Source organism: Amphiura filiformis, chromosome 9 (assembly GCF_039555335.1).
Source record: "Amphiura filiformis chromosome 9, Afil_fr2py, whole genome shotgun sequence".
In the NCBI taxonomy this organism is placed as follows: Eukaryota; Metazoa; Echinodermata; class Ophiuroidea; order Amphilepidida; family Amphiuridae; genus Amphiura; species Amphiura filiformis.
In genome coordinates this window covers 27,173,259-27,194,491 of record NC_092636.1, presented here as the reverse complement: position 1 = coordinate 27,194,491, position 21,233 = coordinate 27,173,259, and the positions used below count along the sequence as shown (strand labels likewise).

Genomic DNA, 21,233 nt, shown 5'->3' with positions numbered 1-21,233 from the left:
AAGTTCATAAGAAGTTGGTCCGATACTATAAAATGTAAAAAGCAGCCTGCTTATTTGATAAAATAACTGTTTGAGGTATAATATGTCTATTTTGAAAAAAATTCTGAGCAATTGTTGGTTTTCAAGTTATAATTTGCAAGACATGTCATTGTCAGCTGATTATATTTTACATGGCAGTGTTTGAGCTCACAGCAGCTGAAAGGAGTATCCCATCATGCATTGCAGTGGATCTGCTCGCTCCATAACAAATGTATACACAAAGTATTAAATAGCCACTTAAATATTTAAGCTACAGTTTCACAATACTTTAGGGGTCATATTTTCTTCCATCTAAGCACCCCTGGTTTAAGTATGTTATTGAAAGTTGATGAGAATGATTTGTGTACAATTTCTACAACACATTCAGTCTATTATGGTACCGCAAATTATGATGGAATAGTGCTTTCAGCTGCTGTGGTTTGAGCTACTTGTTGGGGACTATAATCTATGATTAGTGATTCTCTTATCTATAACAACAGAGGGCAGTATCCTACCATTGATAATATGTGCACCTGGTTCACTACGTGATTTCTAAATTCACATTAATAATAGGAAAAGTTGAAAAGTTTATTTGGAAAGGAAATATTAGCAGAAGAATGGACGTATTAAGTATTGTACAAGAAATAAAGAAAATAAACGACTTCCTTCTTTCCAAGATCACTCATAGTAACCATTACAAATACCGTACAGTCGTCTTGGGTTAGAAATAATGGTCTGCCCATTACTTGAATGGGTTTTGAAAACCATACACCCCCTATGGAAAACATGACCTTCATAGACTCTTAGATAGCGAGAAGAACCAATCAGAGCAAGCATTAGAAAAATCCAAACCATGCATTGATTGTGTATATATGCACAGGCGCGCACTCTGCGCAGTGCTTTCGGACGCGTTCATTTTTCTTGCAGGTTGATGCATTTATATTTGCTTGGATTTGTCAACACTCCAGAAATTGTACAAAATAATGCACTTGTACTGAGATGTTGATGCGTTTAATGCACTCCCCCATTTGTGGCTTGTGCATTAGATGCATCAACATCTCAGTACGTGTGCATTATTTTCTACAATTTCACTCCCAACAAGTGATACGCATTTATCAACCTATTATTAATCTTCCACATAGGGAATGTAAATTTCAAATGGGGTTACCTGGAAGGGCAACTCCACTTGAAATCTACATTCCCTGTGTTGTAGATTAAGAACATGTCCTCCATAGGGGGTGTATGGGTTTCAATAAGGTCATAAGTACTTCTGCTAATAAGCAATTCAACCTTTTCCCCATCTAAGGAACAAACTTGGAAGGTTATAGATGTTGAGCTAAAGAAGAATTCAACATGTTCAAGCACAGATGAAGTTCATGACGTTGCATTCAGCGCTTGATCTCTTTCTCTGTATGTCCAGAGATGACACCTTGTTGTTCACACGGAAGCCTATGCTTGTCCCTGGAGATTCACGACCCAAAGATGTAGTACGAATACTCCAGAAACAAAAACATACGCTTACTCAGTACTCATCAACATTGTTACATCTGCTTAGCATATCCCTACAAATCATCGTTAATTACAAATTTAAGTAGATACCAATTACAATTCACATACAACCTTCATACATGTAAACCATCCAAATGATATGACACAACCTGATCCAGCAATAATCAAGGTGGCAATTGTGAAATTTCACATGCTTGTATCAACAATTTTTGCAGTTGAAATCCATACATCCCACATGAAGACATGGAAGACATGACCTTAATCTTCCACACAAGGGAGTATTAATTGCAAATGGGGTTACCAGAATGGGTGACTCCATTTGAAATCTACACCCTTAAGGTCATGTCTTCCATAGGGAGATGAATTGCAACTCGAATCGCCCAATCTTTACATCTTTAGCATAATTGGTTGCAAAGTTATCTGCATTTATATTGCCAATTTTCTTAATAATATTTGCTCCCTATTTTCACCTATATCTCAATTTCACAATTTCCACCTTTGGTCTGATTGGGCTATTCCATTTAAAATCCCCACTACCCCTGTGGAAGATTTTGGAAATATCTTCCACAGAGGGAGTATGCATTTCAAAACATGCCCCCCTCTGTAGAAGATTCAGGTTGAATCTTTCTCAGAGGATGTATGAAATTCAAATGGAGCTGCCTAATGTGCTCATTCCATTTGAAATTCATATTCCTTCTGTGGCAGATAGTTCCAAAATCTTTCACAGGGGTAGTGTGGATTTTAAATGGAATAAACCACTGGATCAGAATGTGTTACATATCATGATTAAGAAGCAAATATATTCTTCATATGTGTATGTTTATCATTATACACAACATTAGAGTTGATTTGATAATTAATAGTTTCACTAAATTCAAATAGATTAATAATGAAAGAGAATATACCTTGTAGATTAAGTAGTTAACCATGAACTCTTATACTATAATTATAATAAGGACATTAACAAGGATTTTTCAGAAGATGTATAATTATAGGACAATTCGGTTCATCTAGTTTGGCTTAAAATGCTAGCTTGGTTAAATGGTGCACAATCTTATACATAAAGTGACAAGTTAAGTAATTTGTTACTTGTTACATACTCGATATGAACCACCTTGAATAATTACTACAAAATCAGCATTCCCTGCTTAAGCGGCCATAGAGACTCTGAATATTTGACATAAAATATTTGATGCAACATGTCTTTGTTATTTAGTCTATTCCCATTCCATTTCCAGTAATGTTTAACTTCTAACAAATGTTTGATGACATAAAATCGATAATAAGTTATGTCAAATGTCTGCTGGAAATATATTATCGAGAATAGATATAGCTAGATGGGAATATATCAAATTACGAAGACATGTTGCATCGAATATTCTACATACACTAAAAAGTCTGTAGTGGCCCTAACTGTGATAGATGATGCTTAAAGAGGTATTTATCTCCTACTCACAGTGAGGATTTTCACAACTGACAGCATTGCACAGCTGTGAAAATCAATGGGCCATTCCATTTGAAATTCACACCCCCATGGAAGACCAGGCAGTATGGCAGTATGTATTTCAAATTGAGTTACCTAAATGAGCGACTCCATTTGAAGTCTGCACCCCCTTTGTTACAGATTAAGGAGTTGTCTTCCATAGGGGTGTATGGATATCATATGGAACAGCCCATTGCCAACATTAATGCTGTTTCCTCAATTTTCTGTTAATTTTCTTAGTAAGCTTACCAAGTTTCTTAGTAAGCTTGCAAAGTTTGAAATATACCCTGCAAAATAAGATGCCCGATTACCAGGATATTTGCTAACCTATTCCAACCTAACTTGATGAAGTGCTTGATGGCTTTTTTCAAGAGGGACGGAAAGTTGTCCTGCAACTCTCACTTAGGAATGAAATAAAAACTCGACCGGCGGTTCCATCCGGTTCCGTCCGGTTTCTCTTGTTCTAAACAATGGCAACCGGACGGAACCGCTGGTCGAGTTTTGATTTTATCCCTTATTAAAATGGATATTTAGCAATTGTTAAATACGGGCTGTGCAATAATTATGAGCCCAAGGAGGATAACATTTTCAAAAAGAAATAACTTGCCCCCCCCCCATCTTAAATGACACACACTAGATTGTTGGGAACAGTAAGCCGATAATTTTACCTTTTTTAATACTCAAATCATTTTCTGAAAATAACAAAAGCGATTCTTACAATTTTGTACCAAAAAAATGACTCAACTACCCATCTCAACCATACTCAACCCCACCCCTCCCCCAATTTTACCCTCCCCAGAGCACATAATTATTGCACCGCCTCTAAACGCCCGCCATCTCTGATGACACAAAGACTTAACTATAATTAATAGTTTATAAGTATTTCAATACAATTTTCTTAAAACAAATTAAGCTACCAAATCACTTTTAACAATGTGACTAAAAATAATCACAATAAACAATATTGACAGTTCCATGCAACAAGGTCGTATTAAGTGTTTTGTCATTACTAAGCATTTACAACTTTTTTGCATTCAACTGCCATTGATAGTTGTCAATTCATTCCCAGCACCACAGTTTTTTCTATTGCCCTTTGTATCTATTACAAAGTAGGACCATCATTTGACTATTCCAAAAAAATAGATGCACACCCCCTGTAGAGGAGTTCTGATTTCTGGATTTTTTTATTTTCAATGTGTCTAAATAAGAAAAAATCCAGCAAAAATAGTTCATTATCGAATATCCTAAATTTGAGGAGCTCATTTGAACAATTTTTATACATTTTATTGCATTTCCAAGCTTTTTCCAGTAACATTTACAACTGGAATTCCAGTAGTTTTCAGGAAGCAAAACCTGAAATTCACACATATTTCTTTTTTATTAAAAATTTACTCCTCTACAGGGGTGTGTGCTTATTTCTGGAATAGCCCAAATCAGCATAAATTCATTGCAATACATTTGATCAAAACAGAACCATTTTCAGATTCATTTCTAAGCATCTTCCAAGCGCCATTCTCTGAAGAATGTACAGGTTTCATCTTAAAACGATTTCTTTGCGCAAAAAAATGATTAAAATACCGCTCTCTTACAGCAAGAATAGTTAGAAGTTCTCAATGTTTCTTCATATCAGGTGAAGTAATGGTTGCTCCTGGAAAGCACCCTCTAAAGAGCATGGTAATTTGAAAATCTCAATGTCTCTTCATATGATACTAAGTGAGAGGTAGTCACTCCTGCAAACATATTCTCACAGTGCTGTCACTAAATGTCTCTTCATATGAGGTGAAAGGTGGTCGTTCCTGGAAGCGCCCTCTCACATGGTTGTTCCTGGAAAACGCCCTCAATGAGTGCATTTAATGTCTCTTCATATGAAGTGAGAGGTGGTCACTCCTTGAAAACGCCTCTGCAGTCGCGGCATTTGAATGGTTTATCTCCTGTGTGTTTTCTGTAATGTCGCGTCAACTCGTCAGATCTGGCAAAACTCCAACCGCACCCAGCCCAAGAACACTTGTAGGGTTTCTCACCTGTGTGAAAGAAAGAAGACGGAAAATTTATGTTATGTTATGATAAATTACAACTGATCGTAAAGAGTTTTGTACAAGTCACTGTACTGCATCCATTGCTAACAGGGGATAGAAATGACTCTGCCATCAATCAGTATCAAAAAGCATAGACTAATAATAAAATGATATTGTACCAACTGGCAAAATTCCTGAGCTTTGTAATTCTCGCCTTTCTGGTTCTATAATTGTTCAGCCCTGCATTCTTTATGTAGCAGCCATATAAGCATTTTGTATGTATGTATGTATTTTTTTGCATGTATGAGGGCCACTTATTCTATCGCCTGTGTCCAACAACTTGTGCACAGTGTTGCGCGTCTTCACACTTCCATGAACGTTTATGAAGACTGCACTTTAGCAAATATACCAACAAAGCAGGCACAGAGTGGGTGTAGCTTTTTCATCTCTCACACTTTACGGAATGCTTGACCTTCATGAACAGATGAGGATGCACTTTCCCAGTCGGTGCTTCGTCTGTTTAATATTATTAGTCTATGATCATCAAAACAGAATTCCACTCCTGTTTTGTCCATCTAATTATCCTTGTTTTTTGCAGGGGTAAAGATATGATCAGATGTAACAGATTTTTTTCATCTTATATGCACTGTTTTTGAGATGAATTAAATTCCTTTTTAAATTCACAGAATGTAATCATCTGTGTTGGCAGACATATGCGTAATGGTGTAAATCCAGCACAGTATATCTAGCCTCTCCTAAGCTTCTGATGCTACAAAATGAAAAGCTATCTATAATTCACCCTTTTAGCATTTGACTCAAGATATAAACACCCTTGATCAAATTCTGTTAAAACACAATAAAGAAGTTAGTTATTAGATTACATTTGTGAGGTATGACATGTTTGTGATAGAGTTTGTAGCTCGAGTTAAATACATTAAAATATTGTTACTGAGTGGTATTTGTAATTTCTTACAACTAGTCCAAAGATTTCCACTTACTTGCAGACGTTTCGAAAACTGACAGTTTTCTTTATTGATGCTATTGTTGCAATGATGATCTGTGTACAGCTGATGATTTCTGCTGCTTGGCAAATCAGATCGTCAAATTGTGACTCAAGTTGCCAAGCATCAGAAATCATCAGCTGTACACAGATCGTGGAAATCTTTGGGCTAGTTGTAAGAAATTACCACAGAATTAGAGAAGGAGAACCGGGACTCCCTATACCGCCACGCATAAATCGCGCCCAGCTATGGGGAGAAAATTGGGGTATTCGGGTCCTTGCCGACGGTGCGCGGAGACTAACGAAAACAATTCTGGCCTCATCTGAAGCGCCTTGGTACTTTCGTGTGCAGGTCGCATCAAGTGCGCTCTCTCAAATCGCCCATCATCCATATCGCGCTTGCCGAGACAACGAATGCCTCGAGCGCATTCCGAGGGAAACCGAATACCCCCAAATTTTGCTCCATGCCTGTATCAAGATGGCGGTCGAGTCCCGGTTCTCTGGTTTTAATTCTGTGGAAATTACAAATACCAGTTTATCATGAACAGTCCTGTATCTTCAAGAATTGTTACTGAGTGTGATATTGCACAACTAATCAATGGTATTACTAATTGTTATGCTTCTAAAAGAACAACAAGTCATAAGATGGTTTGATAAGTTTGGAGTTGAAAAAATGTATCTCTTCTCTGTACAATTTGAAGTCATAATCAATGGACTTGGGATTACCGTAAGACCTCGTCTACAAGCATATAGGCCTATAGTGCTTTTAATGAAAGCTAGTTTAATCCAGACGGCATCCATCGACAAAATTATAACATTATGGAGTTTGAGCAAATAAATTACCGATACAAGCATTAACAAACAAGTACTATTGTAAGACCATTCAATTGCATTGGCATATATACAGCTGTTTCGTATGAATTTAGCTTTCATCAAAAATACTCTATATGTATATGCTTGTAGACGAGGTTTTACGGTTATACACTTCATTCAATACACTTCTCTTGAATTGAGAGTCGCACTTCATTTGAGGTTTTAAAAAATTACCACTTCCTGCAAATTTTTGGATGTTTGCTCCAACCCCCTGATATCAACTTTGCCACAATTGCTCCCCTCCTGAAATATATGCCTGGCACCACCATTGCACACCGCTTGACAAGGTTGCCCCCCGACCCCCTTCTCAACCTTGCAACGTATCTAATGTATTCATACACACAAGTCCTGTAATTATGCTTTCTAATGTTATGTTAGCTGTTGTTGTAGCTATGTGATAGTGATATAGTATTGTATTACATGAAACATGTATAATTATGTGCTTGGAACTAAAGAATGCTTATCAAGAAATAATAGAATTAATATCACTGGATGAAGAAAACATTGGGATGTTCCAGCTGAAAAATTTACACCCCCTATGGAAGACATGACCTTAATCTCCCACACAGGGATTGTAGGTTTTAAATGGAGTCACCCATTCAGGTAACTCCATTTGAAATTCACACTCCCTGTGGGCAGATTTAGGTACATGTAATGTCTTCCATAGGTGGGTGTATGGATTTCAACTTGAAAAGTCCATTGATGAAAGAGATCATGAAAGTTGGGAATAGAAAAAGACATACAAAAATATCTGACAAACCACACCACAATAACGTGACATATTTAACTGGTTGATTTTTTGGTTCAAAATTGTCAGAAGGCCTATCACCGTCTACAAAAGAATTTCAAATGGAGTTACCTGAATAGGTGACTCCATTTAAAACCCACAATCCCTGTGTGGGAGATCAAGGTTATGTCTTCCACAGAGGGTGTATAGATTTCAACAGGAATAGCTCAAATTGGATGCAAAATATAATGGAGTTTGAAGACCGGCAATCGCCACCCATCTAACAAGTCTATATAACAAGTCTATATACGCTTTACCAGTTCCGAGAAATTATGCGCACAAGCTTGGACAGACGGACAAATGGAATGGACAGACAGACCGACAGACGATCAGAAAACATAGTGGAGGCATAACAGCCATCCTTACAATATGACAGTATTAAATGGTTTGGATTGTGCTATGATTGGTTTAAAAGGTGAATATATTAATACACAACACAACATACAGAAAAGTGGATACAAACAAACTACCAAGAAATATCCAGACCCAGGAAAAATCTGCAGTAATCAGAGATGACAAAGTGTGTCACTTTTTAGTTATGTCAATGATGATCAAGGCTTCAGTCTAAAGGCAATGACCTACGCACAAATAGTATTAACCCCATGAGAACTAACTGCCGATTAGCCAAAAAGAAGTTTTCATGATCAATTGACCCAATCAGCAACATTGTTAGAATAATTTCACCACACAAAAATTGGGGTGAATTATTTGCAAAGCTCCATTCTGATTGGTGATTAAAGTGAAATTATCATGTAATTGACCAATCATAGGCAATGTTAGATCGGCAGGTAGTGCTCAGGGGGTTAAATGGGTGTTACAACTAAAGATCCACAGTCAAATGGTTCGGCTGTCAACTACCACATCAAATTCTGCAAACATTACGCTCCAACAATGTTTATTAAAAAGGTAACGCTTTTCCCCGTCCATATGAAACTTCCTGAAAAAATATGAATAACATTTCAGATCTGCTTCTTTGAGCATAGCTACAAATAAATAAATGTATTATTAGTGATGAGTTTAAAATGGAATTGGGAAATGGGTATAAAGTTAATACAGCAGAATGGATACTATAAGTGCTTGATAAATCTGAAAAGATTCACTTTATTTACATAATCAATTTCATCGGCGCTCACTCAATCAGTGCATATCGTGCTTCTTCATATGGAGAGAGAGATGGTCACTGCGGGAAAACGCCTCTGACAGCAGGGACATACGTAAGGCTTAGCACCAGTGTGCTTGCGATGATGCCGTGTGAGTTCGTCGGATCGAGCAAATCGCCACGTGCAACCTTCCCACGTGCACTTGTAAGGTTTCTCGCCTGGGGAGAGAGAGGAAAACAATAAACAAACACTGCAGTTCAAAAACAAAGGATCATCATCATTAGCTTTTTAAGGTGAAAACACATTGAAAATATTTTGCACTTGAAATAGATTCTCAAGTGAAATTACAATTTTGCCTCCATAGACATCTGTACTCACTTGTCCTGAATTAGTCTCATATACGAGGGGGTATCAAAAAGTTTTTCAAATTGCCCAGAAGTGAAAGAGCTATATCAATGAAATTTTGTCAGTACAATCACTGGTCCTTATGTACACTATGGTGCAAAAATGGTCTCATAAGTATGTTTACTTTTTGTACAGACGCTAGATGTCAGTACCTGCCTATGTAACCGCATAACCAGCAAAATGGAGAAAATAGAGGCATGTAGCATGATTAAGTTGCATTTTAAGGGTTACAGTGCCCAGAAAATCTGTGATGAAATAAAAATTCCTTTTCCAAAAAGCAACAGTGACATATCACAATCACCACCGAAGATAACTTTCATTTCATCATCGATTTTCTAGGCACTGCAACCCTTCAAAAGCAGGATCTTAATAATGCTGCTTGCTTCAATTTTCTCAATCTTGCAGTTTATGCACAGTAACTGTGGCAGCAGGTTATTGGCATTTAGCGCCACCTGTACAAAATGTAAACATACTTATGAGACCATCTTTGAACCATGGTGTACATCAGGACCTGTGATTGCACTGACAAAATGTCATTGATATAGCTCTTTCACTTCTGTACGATTTAAAAAACTTTTTGATACCCCTCGTATAACATTACTGAAACAGTGGTTATTTTCAATTATTTGTCAATTTTGTTTTACCACATGTTTTTAAATTCGTTGATTTTCAGTAAAATTAATATAACACAAAATTAATGTACCACAAAATTAATGTACCACAACAAATAATTTCCACTTTTTCAGTACTTGATGATACAAAACGATTGAGATTTTGGTCAGATGCCTTGTTCTACATGTATTCACAAAAGGACCACAGTATAACCATCATCCATGCTATCAACCAATCCCAAAACCTCTGAAGTGCCCTTACAACTTTGTGACCGTACTTCCTCTTATCTCGTGTTATGCCGATCAGATTTGAAAAATATTTGGACAGACTGCACAATAACTGCTACAAGTGTCTCATCACACAGACTATTTCAAACACGGAGGTGCAACTTCCCAGATCAGACCAGGTTCCAAATTGGAAAATAATGGCAGCCCAAACTGGGGTTATATCTGCAATTCTTTCCACACCTGTATTACATACCCAGCTTTGTAAAGACGGGGTGACATCGGTATTTATTAACAAAGGCCAGACTGGTCTATCGATATGCTTAACCGAATTGCATATGACCACTAGTCCACTGCACTGTTCAATAGCCTTATTATGATGTGGCAGGAGTTTAAAAAGCACAGGTTCTGAACAAAACATGATGCGCCCGCATACTGCCAGGCAAGGAACAATGGGCTTGGGTTTCTCTATGTTTCAACCATACCGCGGAATCATGTTGCCTATGGGGATCGACGCTAAGTTAGATACCGTGTGAGCATACTAAAAAATAGCACAAATAGTGCAAGCATATACAAAAGAAACTTTGCGAGTATGATGAGCGATGTCGCCAGGTCTGAACGCTGTACCGGCATCATCTGAATTCAAGTACGTTGAGAGGGCACAGGCATGGAAAATTCCAATCTGTGTGTTTATTAATCTAAGGTTTCAACTATCTGGCTCTGATATTGACAAAAGATATACCACTATTATGAATATTGAATATTGATATATGAAGCACACCAGGGGTGTAAAATGGGCTATCCCAGTTAAAATCCATACACCCCTATAGAAGACATGATCGTAATCTTCCACACAGGTGGTCGTGAATTTCAAACGGTGTTACCTGAATGGGTGACTACATTGTTAATCTACATCCCCTGTGTGGGAGATTAAGGTCATGTCTTCCACAGAGGGTGTATTGATTTCAACTGGAATCCCCACTGCCTTGAATCAAGCTGTACCAAAACAGCTAATCTGAATCTCTAGACACGGTCTGATCAAATGATGACTATTTCTGTTTTAAAACACCTGTATGGGAAGACTAATTGGAACAGGCATTTCCACTTTGGAATGATTCAACTGCAATTACCTAATATATTACCCTGTGGAATGGTGCAAATTTGTGAAAAATTGGGACTATTGAGACTATCAAATATATGCTGATGAAACATGGCTGTGACTATATGAAGCATGTTATGCACCACCCACTAGCTCCAACAAGTGTAGAAATAGGAAAGCCTTCACCATACCCTACTTACATGAAAACATAATCATTTGGGCTATTACAGCTAAAATCATACACCCCTATGGAAGACATGACCTTAATCTGACACAAAGAGAGTGTGATTTTCAAATGGAGTCACCCATTCAGTGTCGTCTGCTCCTAAATGGGATATTCCAGTTGGAATCCATACACCCCATGTTGAAGACATGACCTTCATCTCCTACACAACTGCCTGTGTAAAAGATTAAGGGCATGTCTTCCATATGGGGGGTGTATGGATTCCAACTGGAATATCCCATTTTGGAGCAGACGACACCGAATGGGTGGCTCCATTTGAAAATCACACTCCCTGTGTGTCAGATTAAGGTCATGTCTTCCATAGGGGGTGTAAGGATTTCATCTGGCATATCCCAGTATCATCATCACTATATCATAGTCCTGCACCAATTGTGTGCCTTAATAGCAAGAACACTGATCCCAATTGTCAATTTATCCTGGTTGGGATCAGATAGAATCACACATACACCCAATACACCAGGCAAGTAAGCCAGGACTGTGAAAGAGACTGCATGATTCCAATTTCATTTTCTCACTGAGAGGGTGCACCACTAAATCTCTGTCCATTTTTTAAGTAACACAATTTTGTTCATATAGTCCATAGTGAAGATGACACTTTAGCGACCATATCTACCGGCTTGGCCACTTAAAATCACTCAATAATAGCTCATATGAATAAGACTAGTGCCTTCATTAATTACACGACTGTAGAAGAAAATTACCATTTTATCTCAAAATCAATGTTTTGCGGCAGATTTCGGCAACCTCTGACTTTGAAAGTTTATTTTTTGCCCCTGCTCTTTGCATCGCAAAGTAACTAAAAAGTCATTGGCTAGCGATATATGCACATAAAAGAAACAATGCTTTAATTTGAAACTTTATTTATTATGCTAAGCATTTGCAGGGAAGCCAAAAATAGCGCTTAAACTAAGCTGAATTCGCATGTGTTTCTATGGGATGCGGAATTAGTGTTGCGCCCCCTTGATCGGTTCTGCCATGGGAGCAAACAAGAAAACAAGGACTGTGAAAGAGTCTACATGATTTCAATCTCTCACACTGATTGGTTGTGCCAGGGGAGCACAGGTGGGGAGTGACAGGAGGAAACCGGCGAGGTAATTTTGGCAATTCAACTGCCAAAATCGTTTGCATTTACCCTTGCTAACAAGGTCCTAGTCAGGGGAAGCCGTGCTGTTTTTTAGGAAGCCAGCTTTCATCCCTTGAGCGGGTGATGTGTTGCACCATTTGGCACTGTCATGACCTAGGCAAAAAAAAACCTAACATAAACGATAAAATCCCCAATCCATCTCCTACGAGCTTGAGACATTAAACTTATACTGATGCACATGTGTTGCAAAGTATCGTGGGTACTCCGTGACTGATAGGTGATGATGGTTTGAAAAATCTGCGCAATAAACTTGTTGTTTGGCTACATCTCGTGAGAAACTGAGGACGTGGTCTCCAAGATACCAGACATAATAACAGTTTTATTTGGAAGTAGGAGCCCCCTCGTCTCACGTAATCTGATAGGCCTGTTGAATGAGGAATCCATGCAAGTGAAAGGAACAACATTAGCAATGTGATAGGACAAATCCCCCTGCATGCCTTCTATGATTTGCAGTACTTTCAATGAATTCATCAATGACCTTTCCAAAAGGAGATGCCTGCCACACTTCAATGACTGCTAAGGGCCAGTGTGTTTTTTTCCATGTATTTTGCCATTGCAAAATAGGCAATGGTGATAGCATCAAGAAAAACACCCCCAATAAAAATGATAATCATTTAAGCTGAAAATTAAAGAGGAGCACCAAATCTGGCAGCCAATCATGGTAAACACAGCATTGGGCTATTCCATTTAAAATTCACACTACCCCTGTAGATTTTGGAAATATCTGCCACATGGATGGGGAGAATAAATTTCAAATGGAATTAACGCTTTAGCAGCTCCATTTGAAATTCACACTCCCTCTGTGGAATATTCAGGGTGACTCTTTCTCGGAGGGATATGAAATACAAATGGAGCTGCCTAATGTGCTCATTCCATTTGAAATTCATACTCCCCTGTGACACATATTTCCATAATCTTCCACAGGGGTAGTGTGGATTTTAAATGGGAATAGCCCATTTGCTCCGGGCCGTGGGTGAGGTACTCAAGTTTGGTTTGGGTAGTGAAGTGCTGCTGAGAATTTGAAAGTGGAGCCATCAATATCCTAATCTTTCAAGAAATTTGGACCCATTGATATACCAAAAACCAAAATTTTCAGCCAAATCTAACACAAATTGTCTTAGTTTTTACAAATTTTCCCCCAAATTTTGTGGAAATTTCCAAAATTGTAGCTACAGTGAGGCAAAATTGGGCTATTTTCTGAAAGAAATTTGATAAGATTTTGAAAGAAGGACCCATCCATATACCAAAATTGGCTTGAAAAGGGGGTCATTGATATACCAAAAGGTCGAAAATGCTACCCATGTTTGCGTCACATCCCAGTATGGTCATTTGTACCGAGTACCCCCCTGGGCATTTGTCGCGACAAAAGCATGCAAAATGTTTGATTCTAACTCTCCTGCCAACAGAACTCTAGCCCTAATTCTAAATGTATCATTAACCTTACAATATTATTGTCAATGTCTATTTGAAATCTACACCCCTGTGTAAGAGATTAAGGTCATGTCTTCCAAAGGGGGTGTGTGGATTTCAATAAACACATAGGTTTGTTACAAATTGTTCAAGTAAATTCCATATTACAAGTCATCATGTTCACAGATTGGTTACATGTCCACCAATATAACTGATTTGATTTCCAATCTCTTTTATCCGACCATGATGGGACCAAGCTTTGACCAGATAAGTGAAAAATCTAGTGATTCATGTGTAATTCGGCATTGAATGGCTGAAAAAAAAAAAAAGCGCAGTGATTTATAGTGCGCTATGCACAGGCACAACACCTAGACGTTGATCCACAAGCCTCAGCACACTTTACAGGTTTCGCTGACCACTATGGCCCCACATCATTCCATAAACCATTAAACAACAATTCAGGGACTTAATTTGCTGCTTCAAGAGCGCACACCCTAGACATTCCACAAATAACCATCGCAACCAGGATCAGCTCCCCAAGTTTCGTACGGGTTACAACAAGACAAATTAGCAGCGAGTTCCTTGTCCAGGGGAATTTACTCGAATTTTCCACAAGAGCGTACTAGGCACAGACAGGGTTCGAACCCGCAACCTCTCACACCATAGCCGAACGCCTTAAGGGGGTACTACACCCCTGCCCAATTTTGTGCCTATTTTTGCATTTTTCTCAAATATTATAGCGCATTGGTGACAAGTCAGATATGTATATTATAGGGGCAAGGACTACAACTACTGCACTGGAAATTGTATTTCAGCACAGACAACAGTTGTGGAGTTACAGTCAAAAATGAGGGAAAACCAATATTTGATCAATACATCAATAACTACTTGCCTTGAGTTGCTGAATTTTCAGTGCAGTAATTGTAGTCGTTGCCCTTATAATATACATATCTTACTTGTCACCAATGTCCTATAATTTTTGAGAAAAATGCAAAAATAGGCACAAAATTGGCCAGGGGTGTAGTACCTCTTAACGATTGAGCTAACTTGAATGGCTGAAGATTACTCATATTGAGTAACTAACACTGAGAGATGATATTTGAGTACTGTATGTAACAATATGTCCTTCTACATCCATACTTCATAGCATGAAATTAGGCATCAAAGCATTAAGGGCTTGGATAGCAACATTTGCACAGTATTTTTGTGGGACCTGAGAGCACATCAGACACACCAAATTGCATCAATTTTTAATAATATGCCATAAAATTTGTATTATATCGCAAATTAAAAAAATTATTTGATATTATCAGGACATTCCTCACATTTAGAATGCAATATGGCGTGTCTGATGTGCTCTCAGGCCCCATAAAAAATACTGTGCAAAGGTGGGTGACCGACCCCTTAAAAACACAATAAAGTGGGAGAGAGATAAATAGAGGGTGAGAAAGAGCAAGAGAAAGGGAGGGAAATGCAGAGAGAAAGGAGACGGATAGAAATAAGGGCAAGGGATGAAGTGATAGAGAAAAGGGGAGACAGAAAAAATGAAAGAAGGAAAGAAATGAAAAGGAGAGAAAGAAGAGAAAAGAGAAAGGTAGGGAGAGAAAGAGAAAGGGTGAGTGGTGAGAGGTGGACAAAGAGACAAACAGAAGGAAGGGAGAGGAAGAGGATGAGGGGAAGAAGAAAGGGAGGGGCCTGGGGGGTGGGGGTGTACTTGGATTATTTTTCGACAGGGATGTGCGGCCCGAGCGTCCGAACCCATACCCATTTCTAAGGGTAATTTTACCAAAAACAGGGACCCATATCTAAGGATTTTCAGGAAATAAGTACCCATATCTAAGGATTTGAGCTTGAAAATAGTAAAAGCAACATGTTTCCAGCATGTTTTTCACACATAGCAAGGAAAATCTAAAAGGGAGACCCATGTCTAAGAATTTTTTGTGGAAAACCTACCCATTTGGGCGGCACATCCCCGTATAGCGTTTGAACGCGAGTAATCCCCCCCCCCCCCTCAGAGACGGGGTCCAATAAAGATAGAAACAAAATGTTGTTTGTGTCAGACAAGACCTATTTACAGTAAAGTACAAATCAAGAAGGAGACAGATACAGGCAGGCAGAAGATTCCCGAATATTGTCATCAGCAAAGAATCTCCAATAACAGACAGGCTGAATTACTAGAAGTGTCGGCACATTGCTTGACAGTGCAAAGTACTTACTGCATAATTTGCCAGCGAGTTGGGGGTGTTAATCTCGCCTTGTCTAAGGAGCTGTCATCGGTGCTCTAAATACATGCAGTCAAACTTTATTTGCCATGTCGCGATACAAATCAAGCAATGTGTAATGTACCCCTACACGCTTGTTGTATTCTTATGACTAAACTAGTTTTGAAATGGTGTGCAACAGCCGTAACACAATTGGGGGGATCAAGATCTCATCGCATTTTGTTCTATACTTGAAATATAGGACTCATACTTCTATGTGATCTCTGAAATGTATATCATTGTTTTTTGCTTTTTATCATATCTGTACAGCGCTAAGTGGATTGCTTGCATTGGGCCCTTATAAATCCCTCCTTTATCTATTAATTTATTAAATCTGTATTGGTTTACTTCAAGCATTTGTTAACTCAACTAGTCTTCAAATTAGGCTATTCCAGTTAGTATCCACACACCCTCTGTGGAAGATATGACCTTAATCTCCCACACAGGGGGTATAGATTACAAATGATGCCACCCATTTCCATTTGGGTAACCCCATTTACACTCCCTGCATGGAATATTAAGGTCATGTCTTCCACAGGGGGTGTATGGATTTCAACTGGAATATCCCATTTTGGAGCAGACGACACTGAATGGGTGGCTCCATTTGAAATTCACACTCCCTGTGTGGAAGATTAAGGTCATGTCTTCCATAGGGTGGCATATGGTTTTCAACTGGAATTGCCTATTGTAAGTTCAGTTACCTAGTGAATCATTTAGATTTACTGATAAGTTCAAAGTTCACAAAGAAACCTATTTGGAAGAGGCTCATTATACATAGTTTGTTAACTATCAATACCTTGTCACTTCAAATGATACGTTTTGATAATTTTACATATTTATTTGTATTATGTGCATTATCTACAAGCCAAACTAATAAATGTGTGTATGAGTGGCATGTTTAATTGTTTATGTGTGAGGGCAAGTTTGTATTTTTGAATCCTACATAATAGCAAAGTACTTTTTTAAAAAACTGAGTACCCCAAAAAATGTTTTCCTTGCTATGTTATTGTGATGTGGTAACTGTCAGCTATAAAAACGAGGCATGCTCCCCTTTGCAAAATCCTCTCTCTGATGCTTGCATGCATATAGTGAGTGTCAATGTATGTGTGTAAATCAGTGTTTTCTCAACAGCCATATGGTGCTGACATTGGCTCGGAAGAATGAGAACAAGAAAACAAATAAAATAATTTCACGACAGTTTCGGTGCAAAATTACCAAGTTGGTCCAAGCTGAAATATTTAGCTGAACCATTTAGCTGCACCCCTCCCCAGAAAATGATGTCCCCCTACAGCTTACCTGTATGTTTTCTCATTATTAGTCTTGATAACCCTAAGTATTTGAATCCCTACCTAGAAAACGATGTCCCTTACAAAACCTGTATGTTCTCATATGAGCCTTGATAACCCTAAGTATTTGAACCCCTCCCTAGAAAACGATGTCCCCCTACAGCTTACCTGTATGTATTCTGATTATGAGCCTTGATAACTCAAAGTATTTAAACCCCTCCCTGATGTCCCTTATAGCTTACCTGTTCTCATATGAGCCTTGAGATGTGCGCTCGTTGTATACACCATATTACAGTTTGGGAAATTGCATTTGTGACACACCACCTATTTTGAACCCCTTCCTAGAAAACGATGTCCCTTACAGCTTACCTGTATGTGTTCTCATATGAGCCTTGAGATGTGAGCTCTTTGTATACACCTTATTACAGTTTGGGAAATTGCATTTATGTATTCTCCTGGCTTTATTTCTATCTGGACCTGGTCGCCTGACATGCTGTAGTATCTCCATCGTTGCCTTGGGTGGCGTAAGGACGGCATTCTGCGGTGGGCTGGTTAGTATCTGGTCAGGTGACCAGGGAGTGGTCTGGCCATGATAGTCTAATAACCTAGGACTGGACGATAAACAAAAAAACAAAACAAAGAAAGGTCAATTAAAACAACTTAATATCAATCTTTACATGAATTTGTTCACATGGAAAACTAACTTAAACCAATTCATTTCTACTTTATAATGGTTAAGTGATGAAGGGCAGATTGGTTGAAATTCTTACACCCCCTATGCGCTTAATCTCCAACACAGGGAGTAAAGATTTCAAATGGAGTCATCCATTAAGGGTAGACATAATATTTTTGGTCGAAGCAGCCAAAAAAAAATTATTTTCATTATCTTAATCAATATATTATTGAAAAATAACACTTAGATGTTTTGCAAAAGTTCATTCTACAAATCATGTACTTTGAAAACTTGTTTGATTTATTGTTGATAATGAGTTATGTATGTTTTACAAAAGTGTTGTTGTTTCAGACCTCTTTACAACACAACCCAAGAACCACAGGACCTACAAAAGTGTATTTGTGATATCCGAATTCTTCTACACACTCGCTATGAAATGATCAATGAAATTTTTGCCAAAGCTCACACCATTTGCAAGATGCTGTGAACTACCAAATCGCAACAGTTACTAACCTTAACCCTATACCCAGGTGCTACAAAATACTACATGATATGTGCAGTGTGCACTGCCCATGCATGTACCTTGCGTGATGCGGTGATGCAATCTTCCCAAGTCATAAAACTTGTATTATATCACAAATTTCAAAAAAATTATTTCATATCAGAAGGATATTCCTCGTATTTAGAATACAATTTGGTGTGTCTGATGTGCTTTCAGGTCCCACAAAAATACTGTGCAAACGTCCCTATCCGAGCTCTTAACCTAGTATCAAAATGTACATGAAAACTAAAATTATGAGCACACCCTTAGTCTATACTCATTTTGTGACTGTAATAGTTTGAAAACATACAAAATTGCATGTGCCCTCAAATTACAAAAATATTGAAATTTAAAAACTTTAATTGTCAATTAGTGTTTAGGATGAGGATTCAGCTATGTTTTATTTAGTGAAACAGGATCTTTTTTCTTTTTTTATCTGAAAAAAAACTAGTGCTGCATTTTTCTGGAATCAGTAAGTATCAGGCAGTAAGATGACAAAAGATTATTTGTTATTGATTTATGTTGTTTGACTTACTCTGTAACTTCAGCTAATTTGATAAGAGCGCCAGCTCCTGATCTTTGGACAGATTCTAACGTGACTGTGGGCCGATCGTCATCTGGATGCGTTGTTCGACGTGGTACAACTGGAGTTGTGATGGGTGGACTGCTAGTTCTCATTTTAAGGTCTAACGGACCACTTTCTGAAAAAATGCAATGATCATAAAATTGGTCATGTTATAAAATGTGCCACACATGTTTGTTTGTTTGTTTGTTTTCACTTGCCCTATAACATTTCGAAGAACCAGCCACTGGTCATTGAGTGTGCGCGCGTAGACTATCAAAAAAAAATTTTGTGAAGCTATCGGTGAGCACATTCAAAACTAAACTTCTGCAGTAAACAGTAACAAGACATTCAAAACCCAGCTCAAATCTCATCTATATCTGCAGTGATTTTGTTCTCCATAACACTTAGTACATCATATGATATGCCACCATTGCATATATTTTATTATTACTTTTTAATCCTTTGTGATTTGCTTACGGGTGCTTTGCAACTGTTCTGGAAGGGCCCTTTATAAATGTTGTAGTATGTAGTATGACCATCTCTAACTATGGACCACAATTGCCTCAACCCAATGGCATAGTCCAATAACCTCAATTAAACAATCATAATGCAAAATTTGACCTCAAGTTGCAGAGTATGGGTTTTTGTACCCAAATGTTCAAAGGTCATTCAATGAATGTGCAAATGTATTGGGGTTATAGAACTGTGCCCTGACAGATGAACACATTGGGGATCCTAGTGTCTTACCTAATTTTATGGGTGTTGCATTGCTTTGTATAATAGGGGATTTGCTTTGGACTGACGTAGTAGGTGATGACGACGGGTCTCTCTGTTTGCCGTTCATTGATAAATCTACAGGTTCTGTTTGGTAGTCATCTTCTTCTGTTGATGATGCCACGTATAACTGTGATGAGAAAAAGAAGTGTCGTGTTTGGTTAACCATTTGGTCGTATTTGTGAGGTGTTCCACAAGGTTCCGAAGTTGGTCCACTCATTTGATTGGTTATATTTAGGAACTTAGGAAATGACGGATCATTGGTATTTTAAGTATGACGAATTGTGTCAGTTGGCATTTGTCTCATCAGGTTAATGATAATATAATAACACTTAGATTGCTGTGAAGAAACGATAAGAATTAATCTAAAATGAATAAATAAAAATCATAACATGGAATGAACTCAAAAAGTGTAAGATAACAAGCAAGTCATTGTTAGTAAATTGTATCAAAACATTTGACACAAAATTCCTGCAGGCTTACATTAATAACTCTTTATCACAACATCCAGTCAGGCAATATCTAATCAATCAACGTTCCATTCTGTGTCTTTCTTCACCCAAAACCGGCGTTTAAACCCGCCGCAGATATGGGAATGAAGCCCTTAAGTGGAAAGATTACCAATCTGTTAAGTCAACAGTGTCATCATTACTGTCTTAACCCAGTTATAGTGAGCCGAATCACTGTTCCTCGGCTTCATATTGCCACGGGACAAATTCGCTTTGACAGGACAATACCAGTGGAAAATTACCTAAGCAGGATGTGCTGTGTCATCGTTTCCTATTCTCCGCAACCATTTCATATAAATAACTACAAACCAAATATGTGTTTGTTTTAATTGCAGATCCTATCTATTATTTGATACCCCCCTCCAGTACAATGGTTTAGTCCACAAACAACATGCAAGCACCTCAACAATGCTCCATGCCAGCAGAGCCATCATTAATTACCAAAAATCCCAAAATTCTTCACATCAAGTATGGATATATAGGCCTATTTCAAAAGTCACTTAACCAATATTATATTGTAAGCCTGTTCATATTTTTGCATAATTATGGACTTTTCATAAATGTCACGACACAATCACCCTATATAAAAGTCCTATATATGAATGGAATTGCTGACGGGCCAGCGAAACCCCCATGGCTACTGGTCGGTGATCGTGGGCTTGGCACACAAGAGGTCTAAGGTTCAAATCCCAGGAGTTCTA

At 38.1% G+C, this 21,233-nt stretch overlaps 1 protein-coding gene across 1 annotated transcript in view; it reads right to left on the bottom strand.

Annotated features, from left to right (window-relative positions):
• Positions 1-3,809: 3,809 nt before the first annotated feature.
• Positions 3,810-21,233, bottom strand: part of LOC140160822 (uncharacterized) — an 84,980-nt gene continuing 67,556 nt past the window's right edge. Inside the window, 5 exon segments of the mRNA XM_072184132.1 lie at positions 3,810-4,912; positions 4,914-5,031; positions 17,840-18,081; positions 19,220-19,385; positions 19,997-20,153. Coding sequence (XP_072040233.1) covers positions 4,861-4,912; positions 4,914-5,031; positions 17,840-18,081; positions 19,220-19,385; positions 19,997-20,153 — 735 coding nt within the window. The 3' untranslated portion in view covers positions 3,810-4,860.